Here is a 21161-nt window from a genome sequence, read left to right as displayed (position 1 = left end):
CCGAAGTGAACGAGATTTCGTTCTAAAACTATTTTTCTGCATTGATTGGACGAAATATCTATTCTGTTTCAAGATTCTCCGATTTCTAGAATTTTTGATCGATTAAGAAAATAAAACTCGCTTTGTTAAATAAATATCACCCGTGAAGTGAAATGGGAGGACCCAAACAGTCACGTGGTCTCTCCGCCACAGCCATTTCTTTATTAACGTCAGGAAAAAATTTGCCAGTAAATTTGAAAGGTCTTTTTCTACATTTCACTTTTTTATTTGGGCTACAAGGTAAGTGCAATTGTTCTTGATAGTTCCGAGGATATATTGGCACAAATATTATGTATATTTAAGGTGTAGAAGTTGTTTATTTCGGTTTGCTATTTTTCAACCGGCTTCCCAAACCCTTTCACAGTGCGGCATGCACAAAGAAATTGTCTTTCTGGATGCAAGAACAAAGGACACTGTCGAAAATAGCAAGGACAGGCTAATTGTTGCCGCTGGAATAGACTCAATCGATTCTTATTAAAGAGCCGTTATTTTATGTTTTATGGGCGACGAAAAATTGTTTGCATGGAAAATGTTATTTAGAAACACGTGGCTTTAAGTTTTATATTCCACACTCGGTATATTGAGTATGGTTTGCCGCGTGACGCGTGCTCAATGTAGGTCAGTATTGGCTCCGCGAAGTCTCATTGTTGTACATCATTGTTTACATGTTGCAGAAATTGTTTTAAGAGTAAGGCTTGATACGACAGTTCCGTTCAACATTTTTTATCTCGATTTTGAATCTGTAAAATGTTTTTCTTTCTTGCAATTTATTTTCTTGAATTATTATTTTCCTTGACTTTAAATTTAGATCAAATTGTTTTCAACTTCATCATTTGAATTTCCCCGAGAATAAAGATGTTCAAATTCTTAGCTATAAGGCCTATTCCATTGATATGACTGTATTCTATATTAATTAGCAAGTATTTTGAAAATTCTTGCTACTGCTAGAATTAAAAACAATTCCCGAGATGATTCAACATTTGTGAAATTTAGCCCCTCATTTTACAGATCTTTCCAAGTTTTGTTTGCATATAGGCCTACTTTTGTGTGTTCATTGCTTGGAATGTCTTAATTCCATTTCAGTTGCAGATAATTAATTTATTTATTTATTTTTTTTTTGGGGGGGGGGGTAGGTATGTGACTAAAAAAATGAAAATTTTGCAAATTTAATAAAACTGGCATCATTGGAAAGGGCCTTGAATATGCATTACTATGGTCTTTAAATTTTGGTTCTACTCCAAATAGAAAAAAAGTTACATCATTTTGAAAAATAGAAAATCGGGTCAATATTGACCCTTTGTTTTAATTAGAATACAAAGACTTGAGCGTGATCACTTTTCGGGTGAAAATAATAAGTACGCACTTTAAAACATCACAGTTCCCCCAAAAGTCAACAGATATCAATGACTTTTGCATCGTTGGAGAGCTATTTGAAACCACAATACAATTACATTAATTAATTGATTGATTAATTTGATCAATTATTAATTAATTATCAATTAATGAATCAATTCGCCAATTAATGAATCAATTCGCCAATTCGTGGAGATTAATTGACGACTGACCAAATCACAAAAATGCTCATAACTTCCTTAATATTTGGTCTTTTTAATTGAAATTTTCACTAAAAGATAGCTGTTCAAAACCACTAATACATGCACAGTTAATCTCTTAATTACAGATAAATATCACCAGTCATACCATATAATAAGATGAATTCCTACACACAGATGAGTCCGTAGTCTAGTCTTAACCAAATCATAAAAATGCTCATAACTTCCTTAATACTTGGTCTTTTTCATTGAAATTTCTACTAAAAGATAGCTGTTCAAAAACACAAATACATGCACAGTTACAGATAAATATCACCAGTCGTACCATATAATAAGATGAAATTTAGCACTCAGATGAGTCCGTTATCCAGTCTTAACCAGGTCATAAAAATGCTCATAACTTCCTTGGTCTTTTTCATTGAAATTTCCACTAAAAGATAGCTGTTCAAAAACACTGATACATGCACAGTTACAGATAAATATCACCAGTCGTACCATATAATAAGATGAAATTTAGCACTCAGATGAGTCTGTTGTCTAGTCTTAACACAAAATCAAGTCACTTAAGATTAGATCAGAAGCAAGGGAATATTTCGAAATGTCATAACTTCCTTAATACTTGGTCTTTTTCATTGAAATTTCTACTAAAAGATAGCTGTTCAAAAACACTAATACATGCACAGTTACAGATAAATATCACCAGTCGTACCATATAATAAGATGAAATTTAGTACTCAGATGAGTCTGTTGTCTAGTCTTAACACAAAATCAAGTCACTTAAGATTAGATCAGAAGCAAGGGAATATTTCGAAATGTCGTACGACTCTCCATCATCGAAAGTCTCCCCCTCAGCCCAGTAACACACACGATAAACGATGCCATTCTTCCGGAGTTTCTCTATTCTTCCATAATACAGTTCTTTAACGCCCTTGTCTGTGTCAAACCAGTAGTGACAAAGGTCTTTGCCAACGACTTTACCCTCCAATATATCCCCCAAATCATCCAGAATCCCTTTATCAGTGCCAGGAAATGCTTCAGCCAGAGAAATTGGATCTGTATCAGTGGTTTTTAATTTCTTTTCCATTTTTCTTAGTTCTGTCATGTTTTTTTTCTCTTGTTGTAAGGCATTTCTTCTTTTTATTTCCACCATCACATCCTTCTGCTTAGTTTTCTTTCTTTCTCTCTGTTTTCTCGAATACGTCACCGCAAACTGAACAACCTTCTCTCTTTTATCACCACCCATGTTGTCTAGAAAATCAATTACACGGTTTTTCTGCGCCCTGATTTTGGATGAGAGGAAACACAGAGTCGCATTCTGAGCTTTCTGTTTTGCTGCCGAAAACATCCCCATTACCTCCTCTGCATCTATATTGTGCGACCTGGCCGACTCTGTTTGCTTCTCCAATTCGTCTGTGATGTCGAGGTTAAAATACTTCTCATATTGTCTCTCTAGCACTATCACGATTGCCCCTAAACAAACTTTCACCATTTCAGCAAACAAGGTTGTGTCGGATGGTACCTCTTGTTGTAAAGCACACAGTATCGGGTCTTTTTCTAGGATATTATCAAAGAAATCATTCTCACGAGAAAGAATGGTGGTGGGGTTCTTTTCCTGGAGTTTAACACGCTTTAAGACCTCTTCTACAGTCTTAATCCCTCTGATGTGATGTATTTCTGTGTCTGCCGAAGTGTAAAACATCTTCATCCAGGGTCCAGAGAACAACTTCCCAATCAACCCCAGAACCTGCAGCTCCAACTTTGTAACTGAATTTTCAAAATCTAGCATCAAACTCGATCGCAAGCCACCAAGAGAAGTACGGGAATTCAAAAACTTGAGGAAATCAGCATGATAAACGAAGTATTTGCCAGCAAGATGGAAAAGTACATGAAGGCGATTTCCCCTGTATCGGGGGATAAATCCCTTCCCTAGTCCCATTTCCTCAAGAAATATTTTAAAACCCATTGGGTCGCCTTTCCCATCCTTAAAACGAACTTTATTCAATTGCAAAATGACATTTGCGGCAAGACAATCTTGTCCAAACAGCTTTCCCTTCTCGTGGCCCTTTTCTTGTTGAAGTGATTTCAACGCCGCTCTAACTTTTGATGCAACAGTGTCAAGCGGGTGAAGATGGCAGTTCAGTTCGTTTAGTGAAGTGTTCCATGCTGCATTAATAAGACGAATAGCAGCATGATTAGAAGCACACCTGTCCGTCATACTGTTGGCAATATTTGCTGTCAAAGATTTTGAAACTGTTTGATAGTCCTTTTGGTAAAAGTCGGCGTAAACAACTGCCAGTTCATTAATGGAAGAAATTATGTGCTGGGAATAATCCTCAGCCGTCCCACCTGGTAGGTGGTCTACTGCAATGACAAGGCAACTGTCTGAATTTTTTTTAAAAGTCATATGGATGCTGTTGATGTGAATGCCTTGCTGGGTCGTTGCATCGAATCCCAAGGTTGAATCTGGATTGGCCAAGATAGTTTCGGCTGCTTGAAGCTGAGATATCAACCCCATTTCTCGCACCATCATTTCTACCGTATTGCGGTGGGGAACTTTGTCAAGTTGGGCACCAGTCCTCTGTACAAACTTATCTAAAAGTTTAGGCACATTAGCAGTTGGTACTTGATTTGTAATGGCGTCATATACAAAGAGACGTGTTTGTAAAGAGTACATCTTTCCTTGTTTCTCAAAAATGTCTGAGGTGGAGGAATCTTCGCTGTCTTCAATCTGCTCTTCAAGCACAGCTACGTCGTTTTGCAGAAAACTAATCTCTTCATCTTGCGCTTTTACCTTATTCTTAAGTACTGAGATTTCTTTGGCAGATTCATCAACAATAAAACTAGTTTTTTCACTGAGCTCTATCTTTAATCTTTTACACTGTTTTTTCTTCTGTTTCACGACATCTCTCAATTTTTTCAGTTTTGCTCCCAAACCAGAAGAATCTGATTCATCAAGTTCCTTAACACGGTTAAGTTTTCTTTTTAATTTCTGATTAATGACCCTGATAGCATTCTTCTTACTCAACTTTCTTCTGAATTCTTCAATTTGAGCAGAGTGCGCTTCCTGCATCTCTTTTTGACGTTGAATAGCCTTGTACAGACGCCCACGAAGTTTCACACAGTTTGAACAGTTCTTGTGAGACGAGGAACTGGAACTTGAATTCGGAGTTTTAGGTGTGCCTGGTGGTTCTGGTTGTAAACGTTTTCTACATATTACTTCTGTTGAAAATTCTTCCCAACAACAATCCTTGAATTTCTGCATCTCACTCTCATTTGTTAGCCTCTTATATTTCTTTATTGTCCGCTGCACTAAAGAAGTGATTTTCCCCTTTAAAATTGGAATGGCAGAACGCTCTTCTTCACTGAATGTCTCCTTTACTGCACGTTCAGCGTTTGACACGCTCGAGTCATGTAGCAAAAAAATATACAAGACATGTCCATTTTGAAGTTTATTCCCAGCAGGGATAACACAAAATGTCTCATTCAGATAAGACCTTGCTATTCCAGGTTCAGCGTCTGGGTTCAGCTTTCTTTTCTTCTTTGATGGAGGCATTATATTATGATATTCTAGGGTTTATTTATTACTGAAAAATAACAAAAAAAAATATTTAATATAGATATTTTTTTTTTTTTTTTTTTTTAAAGCAACGTTGATTGTTTACATAAGGTATTGCTGACTCAAAATACATTTAAAGTAAGAAAAAAAAGCCCCAACATAAGACCATGTGCGTTTGTTTTGTAAACAAAGTCAGGGGAGGAGCCGTATATTATCATAATTATGAGACATTTAATCCTCGATAACTATGTATTTTTATCACAATCCAGACATACAACATATTAATTGACTATTATTTTGCATTATTTGTGTGCTTTGATGCATATAAGTATAGCCATGTTCATGTGATTTTGAATTGAAATGTGTGACGACACAGTGAAAATCGAAGAAATTCGCCGCCATCTTGGAAATTCTTTGATACGACTAACTTTTTTTCGCAGCTTCGTAGGTATCCTTGGAACATAGTTTCGTCATTGATATTACACACATATATGCACAACTATACATAGAATCAATTCATATGCATTAATAAGTTATTCAAACTCACCTTGATACCGCAATTTGCACCGTTCCACGACTAAAATTCTCACTTCGTAACAAAACAACTCGTAATATCGTCAATTTTCAAGCGATTGTAAAAAATCGAAAACGAGGTAATATATTAATATATTCGGCTACGTCAGAGGGTATTTTCCACAAGGATTTCCCACACCCAGCCAATCAAAAAGCGCCCTATATAGCGTGGTCAGAAATGCCGCCCTGGGGAAAACACTTAATTACGTCACAACTAATTAGTGCCAGCACGGCTGGTTCTCAGAGCCGGATAGTCACATACCTACGGGGGGTGCATATCTACTGCTGGATTCCAAAGCAACCCTTAAGACTTGCAGATTATTCTGACTGATTTTTATTTTATTTTTATGAAATCGACTATGACATCTATAAAACAAACGATAGACATTTCGTTCATGAATATGTTCAGATAATGTAATGTCTTATTCTTTTTTCACAATAAGCTTAACATATTTTTTTTTTTTAGATGGCTGAAAATGGGGAGGAGCAAATGGACCAACAGACAGAAGACCAGCTTTTAGGTATAAAACAAGAAGAAATGGAAACGGAACTAAACGGATACGCAGATGATTTACAGAAATTATTGGACTACGGAATTTCAAAAAAAGTTTCCATGCAACTGATAAAAATCTATATATCAGGTACAGGTATATTATCAACTGCTTTCATTTCTTGGCATGAAATTACTATTCAAGTCAAAGTCTCTTCAGTATGATTTGCAATTTTCTGGGTGCCGTTTTAGAGTTGGAAAAGATCCAGTACCAACCACGGCCCTTATTCCCAAAAACTTAAACTAAGATACAATCGAAATTTTAAGAAATATTGCAATTCGATTGGCTGACCAATATGCAAATTGGATATATGCAAATTTTAAGAAATATTGCAATTCGATTGGCTGACCAATATGCAAATTGGATATATGCAAATTGCTTTTACTGGTCAGCCAATCGAATTGCAGTATTTCTTAAAATTTCGATTGTATCTTAGTTTATGTTTTCGTGAATAAGGGCCCAGAGCTTGAAATCTATTATTAAAGTCATTGTGTGTGATTTACATTATGAAAAATATTTAATTCCTCACGACTTAACATTTAATTCAGGAATCAAATTTTAAAAGCTAATTTTCCACTCTGTCAATTAGATTTCGCAGAACAAAGAATAGAGACTCTGACAAATCGATCAATCACTCTGCCTTGGCTTGAACTTTTTACATGATCAAAGGCTTTAGTTGAGTTGCAATTCTATTAAAACTTTACATCCTTAAAGTTACAATTTCATATTTTTAAGTTATATTTTTAAAATGTATTAAAATAAAGTCCTAATATAGATGGTATCTATAAACAGTCCAAGCTTGTTAAAGAATAATCCTATTAATCCTATATTTCACTATTGCCAGTTGAGAAATTGGCAAAAATATCATTCTCAACTTCAAATTCAAACGTTTGAAGATAGCTATTCCATGGTGGAGAATAGGAAAACAAGGGAGGTAATTGTTATGTCCGGCGTGAAGATTTTTTATTATGTTTTGACTTTCTTAGAAAATATAAAATTGTAACTTTAAATGTACATGTACCAGAAATATTGAACTTTTCAAAGCTTACTAATCTCTCTAGTCCTAGGCAGATTTCACTTTTGCTTTTCTTTATTCTGAAAATCAAGAGATTCTGAGGTTTTTCTCTTTAGTTTTTATTTTTATGGAATGGAATCATCTGCCCGATCTATTTTACCTCTGCATGTAAGGCTCTAATATTAGCAGAACGCCTGAAATACATTAGAAATAATTTTACGAACAAACTAATATTTTTGAAAAATCTGGTAACAGAACTAAGAAAATATTTTTTTATCATCTTTAGGTAAATTAACGCCATCAGATTTGGATGAGAGAGCTTTGGATGCTCTGAAAGAATTTAACGCTGATGACGCTGTTGAAGTTTTGAAACAATTTAATGAGAGTAACTTAGAACATGTCGGCAACAAAAGTGCTTTCCTCTGTGGACAAATGAAAACATTCAGACAAAAATCAAAACAGGGAGCTCAACCAGCCCTTGCTAAAGGCCCTGATGAGGCTAAATTAAAGGTAATTGAAATTGATTAAATGATGAATTAATAATTCTATCTGAAAGTACTGTCGCATAAATATTCACTTATATGGCCATATAAACTTGTTATACAAAACAATGTCCTGTGTACACTGGCCTTCATGTAAAAATAGCCCTTAATAGCTCCCAATTCCATAGATGTGGAAATGTCAGTTTTTGGCCAAAATTTCTCGTAGCCATGTGATCTTCATTGGCCACCACACATGAGATTCTCTATACCGGTACATCTATCAATCAACAGAGCCCTAAAAAATAGTTAAGGAATTGTTTTATGGCATTTTGTAATTTGAAGAGAAAATACATAGGTCACAATTTTATGAAATGCAGAAGAGAAGGACATACACGATTTCATTCTTTTTTTTTTTCATTTCTATTAATGAATTCCTTGGCGACCTTCGTTCATCATGATTTCTTGACTATGGTCTAACTAATTGAATCCGAATTTCATTTAGTCCGGACCATAGTCCCAAAATATTGAACCAAGGTCGCCCTTGCCGTGTTATTAGGGTAATTCACACACTACTGCATCAATGCATGAGTTTTGACGTGACTTGATGTAATGAGTTATATTGTTTGTATTACAGGAAATATTGGACAGAACGGGCTATTCTCTTGATATAACAACCGGACAACGTAAATATGGTGGACCTCCACCAGATTGTGACGGGGTACAACCAGGCCCTGGACACGAGGTAATTATTTTATAACCAAAGACCGGTCCAGATTCGATGGAGAGAGAGAACTAGGGTTTAACGTCCACTCGACACAAACCATGTCATTTCGGGACTAACATATGGTTTAATTTTATTTCAATAATTCGCTTGCGCGTAGGGATCTTTAGTAGTGGGAGGAAACTGGAGGACCCGGAGAAAACCCACGAGGTTGGACAGGCGACCCTACTCCTTGTCAAGTAAACTGGGGGTTCGTAACCACGCCAGTTGACTAATGACAGGTCTTATGATAAAAGCATGCACATGCTAACCATTCGGCCATCCAACCCCCAACGATTCGATGGAATACAATTACTCCTTATTACTGAACGATGTATCGACTAGGCTTGTCTAGCAGGACCGAATTGCAGTCAATTATCTTGAGAAGTGAGATGTAGCAAAAATAGAATAACAGACAATTTCCACATATATAAATGCGCAAATAAATTTCTTTACTTTAGCTCTTCTGCCAAAAAGTAACTTTACTGCATCTCTCAATTAGATACATTTTTAAGGTTATTTCTTTCTTTCGATTTTAGGTATTTGTTGGTAAAATTCCAAAAGATATTTTTGAAGATGAACTTGTTCCATTATTTGAGAAAACTGGTAAAATCTGGGATTTGAGGTTGATGATGGACCCATTATTAGGGCAGAATCGTGGCTACTGCTTTGTTACATATTGTGACAAGGAAGGAGCTAAAAACGCAGTCAAACAGGTAAATATAGCACTGCTTCAGGGATTAGGAAGGGGAGAAGTATGTCTGCGACCCTGTCTTCATTAGCCCAGTCGGAACAGAAACCCTGTTTCATTTTATTTATCCACTGGTAAACTGTATGCTCGTCTTCATTAGCCCAGACGGAGCAGAACAGTAGGATGTTGAACCTCATTTCATTTTCATTTCTGTTCATGCCGACGGCTGTGTCAGTCCCTTGTGAGAAATAATGTGGAAGCTTCAGGCTTGGATACAAATATTTTAAATGTACTGGACACGAAGTCTGGCATTAATGTAAGGCACGTATTGAGTATCATTAAAAAGTAAGAAAAAAAACTTTGTGCCAGACAAAAATAACGTGTCCCTTATTGCAAGGCTTAGAGTATTGCTATTCACAACAATCTCTATTAGATAAAATAACCATGCCAAAAATGTAGCAGACATTGTTTGTGACCGAGTGCCTTATTGCAAACGGCTTGCATAGTGTTGCCGTTGACAGCGGCCCGTCTTATACCCCCTATACAAGGGATCTGTTATTTGATAATTTTGTCTTGGTAATTGCATGAAATCTATGCAAATGTGGAGGACTCCAAAGAAAAAAAAACCTAAAGATTGAAGAAAAAACTAAAAAATATTGCTAGAACCAAAAAGAATTTGAAGAAATATGGTAAAAAAAAAAAAATCTATGCTTTATTTGAAATATATTTTTAAAAAAAATTGAAATGATTTGATATTTATTCCTTTGGCAGCGTTTGTAAAAGAGGATTTACAAATTCCAAAAGAATTTGGACCTCTTTTACGTTAAAAGCACTGGACACAAAATTTCAAACCTAACCCATATTTGGACCTAAATATTTCTTACAGCTTGACGATTACGAGATCCGTAAGGGTAAGACGTTAAAGGTTAACGTGTCCATTGCCAACTTGAGATTATTCGTTGGAAATATTCCTAAAAACAAGACAAGAGAGGAAATAAAAGAAGAATTCACCAGAAGAACAGGTATAGAGATCTGGGAGCAAAAATATTTATAACTCTCATGATATAAAACTTTTTACTATTTACTATTTGGATTTACTCTTTCTGTTTGGCATGCAGGATGAAAAAAAAAAGTAATTATTTTATTATTGGCCAACTATTTATTACAAACAACACTGTAAACTGAAAAAAAAAAATGGAAAAGAAATTGAAATGGAAATTTGTAACAAAAAAAAAAATCAAAAAAAATCGCCCCCCCCCCCCCCAAATTATGTAATCCCAGATAAGTCTTGTGTAGGGATAGTGAATTGTTTCTTTTAATAGAGAAGCAGTCCACTTGTAAACTGGTGCTTGTTGGTCTTAAATTCTTGATATGTAATTTTAAGTTTAATATCTATTGCAGATGGACTACAAGATGTCATTGTTTATGGCTCAGCAGATAATCCTAAATTGAAGAACCGAGGGTTTGCCTTTCTTGAATACGATTCCCACAAAGCTGCTTCAACAGCTAAGAGAAAGATTGGTTCTGGTCGAGTTAAGGTGTGGGGTTGTGACATCATTGTCGATTGGGCTGATCCACAAGAAGAACCCGATGATGAAACAATGGATAAGGTAATTTTGATTTAATATTAAAGTTTTGGGATGTTTTCAATCCAGGCCCCAAGTTCACGAAGCATTCTCAGACTTGAGTTAAGAACTTACTCAACTTTCAATCCCTGTTTATGAGAAATATCTTCAATCCAGACAAAAAAAAAATTGGTGCACATAGTTTGTTATTGATGTATTTCATACATTAAAACAACAAATGTTTTTTTATAAAGGGCTATATTTTAGGCTATATTTTAGTTAAAATATGACAAACAATTTTGAGTAAAATCTTAACTGAAGTCTGAGAATGCCTTGTGAACTTGGGGCCTGGACTTCACTTGTTAAAGTGGTGTCATTAGGGCTAGGAATAAAGCAGATTGAAATATGTTCAGGAGGTGAATGTTTCTGGGCAAGGGTTATATACATTCTTGGAATCAAAAAAATATGAATTAATGGCAAATCTTGGTATGTCACAGTCCAGCTCCTGAAAGAAATAACCAACTGTTTTTCAGGCGTTTTAATCTGTGTAGAGAAAAATAAGATAGTCTTTTTACGACTCGATCTCTTGAGATTGAGAGAGAACTCATTATCTACAACACTACTAACAAATCAAGACTTGATATGTACAACACCAGCTCACTCACCCACCGAGAAAGTGAGAAAGTCTTTGGGGTTTTCTAGCCTGGATTTTGCCATTTTGTCAGTAGTGTAGGATGATGGTTGGGGTGTGTAAAAAAACTTATAAATTGGATTTTGATGCAGAATAGGACATTAAACCTTATCCAATTTCATAACTTCGTTCAATCCCCAGCGTTCTTTTAGTACTTCATGAACTAAATCAGTTTTAACAAATTTACTTTAATCATTTGTTTTTTGTAGGTCAAGGTTCTTTATCTAAGAAATCTGACATCTGAAGTTACAGAGGAGGCGTTAAAAGAAAAATTCGAAGCATTTGGTAAAGTTGAACGGGTAAAAAAGATAAAAGATTACGCTTTTGTTCATTTTGAAGAGCGAGATTTTGCTGTAAAAGCCATGGAAGAACTTAAAGGAACAGTAAGTTGACAATTTAGATAGGTTACTAAACGTGACAATTTAGCTAGTTCACTAAAACGTGACAATTTAGGTATGTTACTAAAACGCGACAATTTAGGTATGTTACTAAAACGCGACAAGACGTGACAATTTAGGTATGTTACTAAAATGCGACAATTTAGGTATGTTACTAAAATGCAACAATTTCGGTATGTTACTAAAACACCACAATTTAGGTATGTTACTAAGACGTGACAATTTCGGTATGTTACTAAGACGCGACAATTTAGGTATGTTACTAAGACGCGGCAATTTAGGTATATTACTAAAACGTGAAAATTTAGCGTATGATACTAAGACACGACAATTTAGATAGTTTTCTAAGATGCAACAATTTAGATAGTTTTGCAAGATGTGACTAGAACATGACAAATTACATCGGTTACAATTAAGCATAGTTTACTAAAAATGTTACATTTTACAATAGTTTACTAAAAATGTTACATTTTACAATAGTTTACTATAAGTTTACTAAAAATGTTACATTTTACAATTGTTTACTAAAAATGTTACATTTTACAATAGTTTACTAAAAATGTTACATTTTACAATAGTTTACTAAAACGATACAATAAATTGCTTGAAAAGTTATTACTTAACTTTCAATATAATGTTTAAAGTTTTATCATTGTAGTTGAAATATCGACTTAAAAAAATAACGTGTTTGATGTCTTGAATATGTAAAGTTTCTTAATAATTAGTCTGGATGGTACCGAATGAATGGTCGGAATTCCAATCAAATGGCACTAATCACGTCTGCCAGTCCTGAAAACAGAAGCCAAATGAGAAGAATTGACTTTCAAATATTTTAGATGTTCTGATTGGTTGGGATAGTGTCATGTTCAGGGTCAGTTGTGCAGAATGGAGGGCCTGACAAGGACAGCTGTCTAGTTCTTCGGATGAAACGAAAAACCGAGGTTCTGTGTATACATTGGAATGCACGTAAAAGATCCCTTGGCAGTTGGAATTTGATATAAGAGTAGGCAATAGTGCTGCTGCCCAGACAAAATTTTCCTTATAGCACACTGTATGGCGTATGCCCGTCTTCATTAGCCCAGTATAGGAGCAGAACAGTAGGATGTTAAACCCCATTTCATTTCATTTGTCATGTTCAGGGTGCGCATTCCTCAACCGAAAATTGTTTGAATGATGCCCCTTGAGGGATGAAGAGGATTAAATTTGAGCAAGTTTATTCATTTATTCTCATAGCTTATCAGCTTTAACATTCTGTAATCTGCTAAAACCACAGCTTGACGACTGGTCTACGATCTATTTGTTGTTCAGTACTGTAAACTGTGGAGATAAAACTGCTACCAGTCGCTAAGTCATCTTACCTCTACATGGTAATCTGGCACGTGTGGAAAGCAACAAATTTATTTATAACAAAATTATCCATTTATAACGGAACCAATAAATCAAAAATGATATTAAAATTGATTCATTTTTTTTTTTGTAGAAAATTGGTAATTTGGAGGTTGAAATCTCATTGGCCAAACCTCAAAATGATAACAAAAAGAAAGAGATCAGAAAACGAGACTTTGACAGAAGATATCCTGGGCGAGGCTATGGAGGGTAGGTAGTCAACATCATTAATGATTGCAAACAGAAAGCATCTATTTTGAATAGAAAGCTCTCGTCAAAAGTCAAAACCTAGTAACTCACTTTTTTTGTATCAAAATTTGTAGTTACTAGGGTATGTGCTTCCTGTTGTACTAGATATTCCAATCTTTTGAATTTGTAAGCAGTTACATCCATGAAGCAACCTAGCAACTTCCTTCATTTGCCTAGTATGCCACAGAAAAACCTAGTAACTTGATAATAAAATCAATGCATAAGCTGGGGTTTAATATTCATTCATTACGTTTTTCCTTTGTTTTCTCAAAATAAAAAAAACGTGAGTTACTAGGTGTTGCCTTTTGACGGGAGAAAAATAAACTGGTCTTTCGACTTGAAAGGCTTTCGTTTGGTTTGCAAGGCACTAGGGGGGGGTGGATGGCCGAATGGTTAGCTGTATGATAAAGCCTGTCATTGAGTCAACTGGCGTGGTTTCGAATCACCTGTTGTACGTGACAAGGAGTAGGGTCGCCTGTCCAACTTCGTGGGTTTTCTCCAGGCCCTCCGGTTCCATCACACTGCTAAAGACCCCTACACGCAAGCGAATTATTGAAATAAAATTAAACCATATGTTAGTCCCGAAATGACCTATATTGTGCCGAGTGGACGTTAAACCCCATTTCTCTCTGCAAGGCACTATGTCGAGGAGTTTGAAAGCCAAGATGTCTAGTTGTTTGGCCGGCAAGGCAAGATGTCTAGTTGTTTAGCTGGCAAGGTCGCCGTCTAGCAGTTCAGCTTGTATAGACCATGTTCGTAAAGCATGATTTTACTGAATAATGTTAAGAAAAATCTCGAAACATCGGAGTTAAATCACAGTCCAGCTCCTGAAAGAAATCACCAACTGTTTTTCAGGCGTTTTAATCTGTGTAGAGAAAAATAGATAATCTTTTTACGACTCGATCTATTTTATTTGAGATTGAGAGAGAACTGATTATCTACAAAATTATTATTACTTGTTAAAATGTAGAAAGAGCAAGCTGTGTCTCTATCTGGTTAAAAGTTCCCTGATGGCGCACTGCATGACGTATTCCCTCCTTTTTTTAGCTCCATCGGCATTGACTAAAAAAAGAAATCACAGTCAGATAACATTGGTGCCTAACTTCCTGGGTTTTCTGCCACTAGTAAAGACCACAGCGCATAAGTTAGTTGTTGAAATAACATGTACCATAATGACCTGGCAGGAGTTGGATGGCCGAATGGTTAGCGTGTGCCCGGTGCATAAGGTCTTGTCATTGAGTCAACTGGCGTGGTCTCGATTACTTTCCTGTATGTGACAAGGAGTAGGGTCTCCTGTCCTGCCTCGTGCTAAAGACCCCACTGTGCATTTGTGGGGTTTCTCCGGGTCCTCCGGTTTTCCTCCCACTGCTAAAGACACCCACGCGCATGTTAAACCATGTGTTAGTCCTGAAATACCTATATTTGTATATACAATGTACAAAAGGGTTAACAAACCTTGAGAAATTTGTATTTTATTGATCTGATTGGTTTATAGGTACGATGATTACTGGGGACCACCAACAAGAATGCCACCAGGCCGTGGAGGAATGAGAGGAGGTCGAATGCCCATGCCTCCCAGAGCATATGCAGGTAAGAGATTGAGTCTGTGTCTTATAACTAAACTGGGGAAGTTGAATGATCCAACACTGTACTTTATATAATTCGGTCAGTGTGGTATTCGATCCCAAGTTTGTATGTAACGTAGCACGTACGCGTTTTATCATAAGTCTGTCATTGAGTCAACTGGCGTGGTTTCGATTCCCTGGTTGTGACAAGGAGTAGAGTTGCCTGTCCAACCTCGTGGGTTTTCTACAGGTCCTCCGGTTTCCTCCCACTGCTCAAGACCCCTATGCACAAGCGAATTATTGAAATAAAGTGGAACCATGTGTTAGTCCTGAAATGACCTAGTCTGTATCGAGTGGACGTTAAACCCCATTTCTCTTTGTATGTAATGAGAGTCGTGGTGGCTCAATAAGTAAGACAGTTAACCTGGAGGTCTGGTGTAGATTATGGTACCATATGTTCGGGACGAAGTCTGAGCTCCACCTAAATTTTTTTGGGCATGGGAATTTCAGTTTATGACATTAATGGAGAATAGATAGAAACTCTGCTCGCAGATAAAATTACTATTGTGGCATGCTAGTCATTTCATTTTCCAAAGTACTTTCATGAATAGCTGCCTGAAGGCCTTGCATTGCCTGCATCATGTCATAACTTCATAAATAACAAAAGTCCTTGGCTATAGGATTTGAATCACAGTCCAGCTCTTGAAAAAAATCACCAACTGTTTTTCAGGCGTTTTATCTGTGTATAGAAAATTAGATAATCTTTTTACGACTCTGCATCTGTTTCTGATGTTGAGAGAGAATTGATTATCAACAACTAGAAAGATCAATCGTTAGTAAAATAGTTTCACCGTCATGGTGGGGAGAGTGGCCCATGGCCTCAATGCTGGCTGGGTTATTTTGAGTTGTGCTGTAATAAACATCCAGTTAAAATATGCAAAATGGCTGCCAAAGCTTGTGAAATAAAACATGCAAAATGCCTGCCAAAGCAGTGAAATAGTAAATGCAAAATGGCTGTCAAAGCTTGTGAAATAGAACATGAATAATGGCTGCCGTGACTTTTGAATTAAAATATGCAAAATGGCTGTCAAAACTTGGGTAAATAAAGTGCAAAATAGCTGCCAAAACTTGGGAAGTAATATATGCAAAATGGCTGCCAAAACTTGGGAAATAAAATATGCAACATGGTTGCCAAAACTGTGAAATAAAATATGCAACATGGCTACCAAAGCCATAAATATTTTTGTCTATTTCTATTCATATTGTTTTTCTCCACAGATCCATACTATGATGATTTCTATGGTTACGATGATTTTGATTATTATGGAGGTTATGCGCCCGTGCCTCCGCGCGGCCGAGGAGGACGTGGAGGTATGATACCCGTAAGTATTTATAACAGATCGTGGTTAGGATCTGTTATATTGGCCACCAGGGGGCACAGTCTGAGGTCAAGGTTGGAATTTCCTGAATTTTTGATGTAGGAGACTAGTAAGGACTGTAATATTGTGCAAGGTTGGAGTCTAGAATTGTAATTTTATGAAGTTTAGATTGAAACAGGGTTAGGATTTAAAAGTTGAAATGGTTTTGAAGAGGTTAGGGCTGTTTATCATGATTAGGGTGTAGAATTTCATGGGAGAAATAATTTGAATTGTACAGGAATGTTGAAATGGTTTTTGAATTAATTGAAATTGCCACATAGTTGTCTTGGGTGTAGAATTTCATGAGTTCTGACTATAATTGCTTTGGGATCAACAAAAGGTTTTGATTCAAGGAAAATTGTTTAGCAACAGATTGACATTTGTATAAAGGATCACAACTTGATTTCTAGTATGGATTAAAGATTACTGCATTATGATATATTTGATCCTGTGAATATATATTGTCCTGTTACCACAGTTTGACGACTGGTCTACGATCTATTTGTTGTTCAGTACTGTAAACTGTGGAGATAAAACTGCTACCAGTCGCTAAGTCATCTTACCTCTACATGGTAATCTGGCACGTGTGGAAAGCAACAAATATATTTCTTGTGATTTTGAGCTGAAGTGCCACTAAACATTTCATTTCATTCTTGTGATTTGTCTCAAAAACCAGGTGTTAAATCCCATTTCATGGCTTGCATTTGTGAAAGCAAGATTTGTTTATATTAAATTTGTTTTTCTTAAATGGAAAATAAGAACACGATAAACTGTTCGATTCATTAAACCCTTGCTGTCGGTGTAAAAAAAAAAATTGCGTAAAATTAGTTTGTTCTTCTGGATGAAATATCTGGAATAACATTAGGATTCTAGTTTAAGAGATTGGCTTGTTTCATTGAATTGAGACTAATTTTAGTGGATAGATCACGATAGGGATGTGTTCTTGGATTAGGGAGCCACGGTGGCTCAGTAAGATGTTGGTTTGCTAACATAGAGGTCCCAGTGAGAGAATTCTTCAGGATTTTCCAGCGTGATTACCCCCTTGTCAGGTGAGCAGGACAGGATCTGGCACGGGACAATGTATCGTCGTTTGAATGATTCACAAGCTTGACAGATGGAATTTGCAATAAAAGAATGCTGTAGTGCTGCTGTCTGGGAAAAATTTCTTATAGCATACTGTATCTTGTTGTCATGCATGGTTTCTGAATTGTTGTTATTGCTTGTCTATATATAATTGCTCTACACATTTGTTACTGTACTTGCTTGAAAAAGGTGAGAGAATACTCTTCGAAACGTCGCCCAAATAAATCAGTAATTGTTCTTCCATAAGTATGTGTTATAGTTTATTGCTCTATCCAGTTACTAAATGCCTCTAAAAGATCATCGAAGTAGAACGTTCTACCATATTTCATTTATCAGTTTGCCGATTTTCAGGAGCTTCCCAACTTTATGGTTAAATTCATTTTTCTGTAGCTGGTAGTCACATTTTAAAACAGCTATGTCTAATTGATGCCCAATTTCTAGTCCTTGGTGTCTTAAGTTAAACCAATTCACTTAACAAATACATTATTACCACAGTTTGACGACTGGTCTACGATCTATTTGTTGTTCAGTACTGTAAACTGTGGAGATAAAACTGCTACCAGTCGCTAAGTCATCTTACCTCTACATGGTAATCTGGCACGTGTGGAAAGCAACAAATTTATTTCTTACATTGGTGGGGGCTTGGATGGCTGAATGGTTAGCGTGCGCGCGCTGTATCATAAAGTCTGTCATTGAGTCGACTGGCGTGGTTTCGAATCCCCAGTCGTACGTGGCAAGGAGTAGGGTCGCCTGTCCAACCTCGTGGGTTTTCTCCGGGTCCTCCGGTTTCCTCCCACTGCTAAAGACCCCTACGCGCAAGCGAATTATGTAAATCAAATTAAACCATACGTTAGTCCCGAAATGACCTAGTTTGTGTCGAGTGGACGTTAAACCCCATTTCTCTCTTACATTGGTCTCAATCAGCGCATAAGTATGACTTTCAAACCCCATTCCATTTTGCGTTAAATGAGATATCTTGAATAACCTAAGGTTTCTAGTTTTCCCAAGAGCATCATTTACTTGCTTCCTTGAATTAAGATCCTGTTTTGGTTATAATCACAGGAATATTTTGTTGTGTAAAATAAGATCATTGAGATTTTGTTTCAAGATGAATTTGTAGGGTCACACTGACGGGAAGTTTTATGTTTACTGTTTTGTGAATTTAATACAAGACAATTGTGAGATAATACAATTTTCCAGGTTTTGTTGGCTCAATGAAATATGTTTATCTGGTTAAAGAAGTACTATGTATAAGTTATGGTTCAATACAACGTTAAAGGTTTCATGGTTCAATACAATGTATAGTTTTGTGGTTCAATACAATGTATAAAGTTTTATGGTTCAATATAATGTATAGTTTTGTGGTTCAATACAATGTATAAAGTTTCATGGTTCAATACAATGTATAGTTTTGTGGTTCAATACAATGTATAAAGTTTTATGGTTCAATATAATGTATAAGATTTTATGGTTCAATACAATGTATAAGTTTTTGTTAGGACCTCTTTCATCCTTTGTGTGGCCAAAATAATTCGAAAAAAGTCAATTAAATCACAGAACAGCTCTTGGCCATTGTTAATATTGGTCAGGTGACATTCTGTGTAGATCATCAGCTCCCTAGATTTATATAAAATATCTTTTGGTTTATATAATCAAGATAAATAAAACTAGGGAGCTACAAGAAATTAGATATTAAAGGCTTTTTTATTGACTTGCCAAATCGATTTGAATTTTGTGGAGATGTCATGTGACAGTATATTCACTTTTTGGGGAGTTCGTTAAATGCACTGATTAGCTGTAAACAGTTCATGTGGACGGACATAGTTGAAAAAAGCATGTTATCTTTTGATCAAATCATCAAATCACACCTAGAGGTGTGGTAATCGCCTTGAAAATCGGTGTCGATAAATTCGTTGATTAGGGTAATCAATTTGAATTAGATGGACATTAAAGATGAAAATTTGAATGCAAATTAAATATAATTTGATGTAAGAATTTGTAAACTCATCAATCAATGCACATATTTTCAGAGAGTTTGATATTGAATACCATACTGTTACTTGATTTAAGAAATTGTAAAATTCGAAATTGATTAATATTTTTAGAGATAACTTGTAAAATATCCCAATTATTTTTATTGACAGCCTATGCGAGGTCGAGGGGCCCCAACCCGCGGCCCAGGCAGAGGAGGCCCTTCCGCTCGAGGCCCTTCTAGGGGAGGCCGCGGAGGTGCTGGGCGTGGTGTATCCGGAGCAAGGGGTCGCGGTGGCATGCAGAAACAAACTACAGCAACACAACAGCGTGGCGGAAAGAGGAAGGCCGGAGCCGATTTCAACCTAGGGCAATCAAAGAGACGTAACATGCAGGATACGTGGGGAACCCAACCAATCGCACAACAACCCTTGGACCAGTCCGGGGGCTACGGTGGTGCAGGCAGTTACGGAGCGGGAAATGAAGCTCAGTGGTATCAGGATTCGTATGGCCAAAACTGGGGTTAAGTTAATCAATTCATTAGTTTGATCAACCGAACTTTGAAAATAAAAACCGGTTCAGCTTCTATTTTTAACCCCCTCAGTATTCGTTGGATCATACCAAAATTATCACAATTCCACTGAATGCCCTAGATTGACACTTGGCAACAACTGTGACAAAAAAACAAAACAATAAAGGCCTCGGGATTTATATTGATTGTATAAAAAAATGTGATGTGAACAACGTGTTTTTTGATAATGTTTGTGCTTTTCTTTATCAACAACGATGATGATGATGAACCGTGTGAAAAGATCAGAAGAAAACGGTTTGGACAGGATTCACGACACAAGAAAAGAGAGACCTTTCCAAATAAAAAAAACAGAGGCAGCTGAACTCGACAAAGATTTCAAAATCATAGTTTAATTTGTTACATAGGAAGCAAATTTTTATTGCTAAAATTAAAACAAGTAAACTTATTCAAATGTTGAAATCAAAGTTTTCAAACGGTACAAACTTAAAATTAGTTGTGGTTTGTACCGTGCGTGTCTCTATCCGAGAGATGACATTTTTTTTTTTTAAGCTATCTCATCGGATGGGATGAAAAAGAGTAGACTGTGTTCACACTCCATCTGACAGTTTTGTTTTTTTTTTGTTTTTTTTTCCAAAAAATTAAAAAAAAAAGGAACTGCAGCTTGTTTTCTAGACTCTTAATGCTCCGCCATATTGATTGTGGATTCAATTTAAAAATCATTAAAAAAAATAGATTAGTTTTTTGCTCTTGCTATCATGGAGGGAAAATCGCGACCATTTAAAATCATCTGGATCATTTTACGCATATGAAAATATTATTTTTTAAATTTTTTTGGCCTCTTATATCATTTTGTAATACATGTATCATTAAATATTTTTTCTTTTTTTTTTTTGGTGTAATTATTCTTCGTTCCTTCCACAAGTCAGGAAAATTTTAATGTCAGTACATCATATTTTTTTTGGCATTTTAACTGGCGATCATCTCAATAAATTTCCTGTAAAATTGAGGAAAAATGTGGTTTTACGTGTAGATGTATAAAAAAAGAAAAAATAATCAAAATATATAAACTAGTCTTGTGTTTTG

General features: G+C 36.0%; 2 protein-coding genes across 6 annotated transcripts; one reads left to right on the top strand and one right to left on the bottom strand.

The window, feature by feature from the left end:
• The first annotated feature begins 153 nt into the window (after positions 1 to 153).
• Positions 154 to 21148, top strand: LOC126811026 (heterogeneous nuclear ribonucleoprotein R). 5 transcript variants are annotated; one of them, XM_050536496.2, is made up of 12 exons: positions 154 to 279; positions 6188 to 6362; positions 7574 to 7797; positions 8404 to 8511; positions 9069 to 9245; positions 10107 to 10242; positions 10622 to 10830; positions 11686 to 11859; positions 13355 to 13470; positions 15005 to 15099; positions 16353 to 16456; positions 19720 to 21148. In XM_050536496.2, exons 2-12 carry the CDS (start codon positions 6188 to 6190, stop codon positions 20071 to 20073), a joined length of 1872 nt encoding a protein of 623 aa, XP_050392453.1. In that variant the 5' UTR covers positions 154 to 279; the 3' UTR covers positions 20074 to 21148. The 5 variants fall into 5 exon arrangements, with proteins under 5 accessions (XP_050392453.1, XP_050392452.1, XP_055955199.1 ...); XM_050536495.2 differs by having other exon boundaries at positions 6188 to 6368; XM_056099224.1 differs by having other exon boundaries at positions 6188 to 6368; positions 16353 to 16445; positions 19716 to 20060.
• Positions 1628 to 5984, bottom strand: LOC126811024 (uncharacterized). Its single transcript, XM_050536492.2, has 2 exons — positions 5696 to 5984; positions 1628 to 5176 (listed from the first exon to the last, which is right to left on the bottom strand). The coding sequence occupies exon 2, from the start codon at positions 5143 to 5145 to the stop codon at positions 2350 to 2352; it is 2796 nt and encodes a 931-aa protein (XP_050392449.1). The 5' UTR covers positions 5146 to 5176; positions 5696 to 5984; the 3' UTR covers positions 1628 to 2349.
• Positions 21149 to 21161: the final 13 nt, after the last annotated feature.

Source organism: Patella vulgata, chromosome 2, assembly GCF_932274485.2.
Source record: "Patella vulgata chromosome 2, xgPatVulg1.2, whole genome shotgun sequence".
Lineage (NCBI taxonomy): Eukaryota > Metazoa > Mollusca > Gastropoda > Patellidae > Patella > Patella vulgata.
Note: the sequence above shows the minus strand (reverse complement) of the source record. Positions and strands in the feature narration are given on the sequence as shown.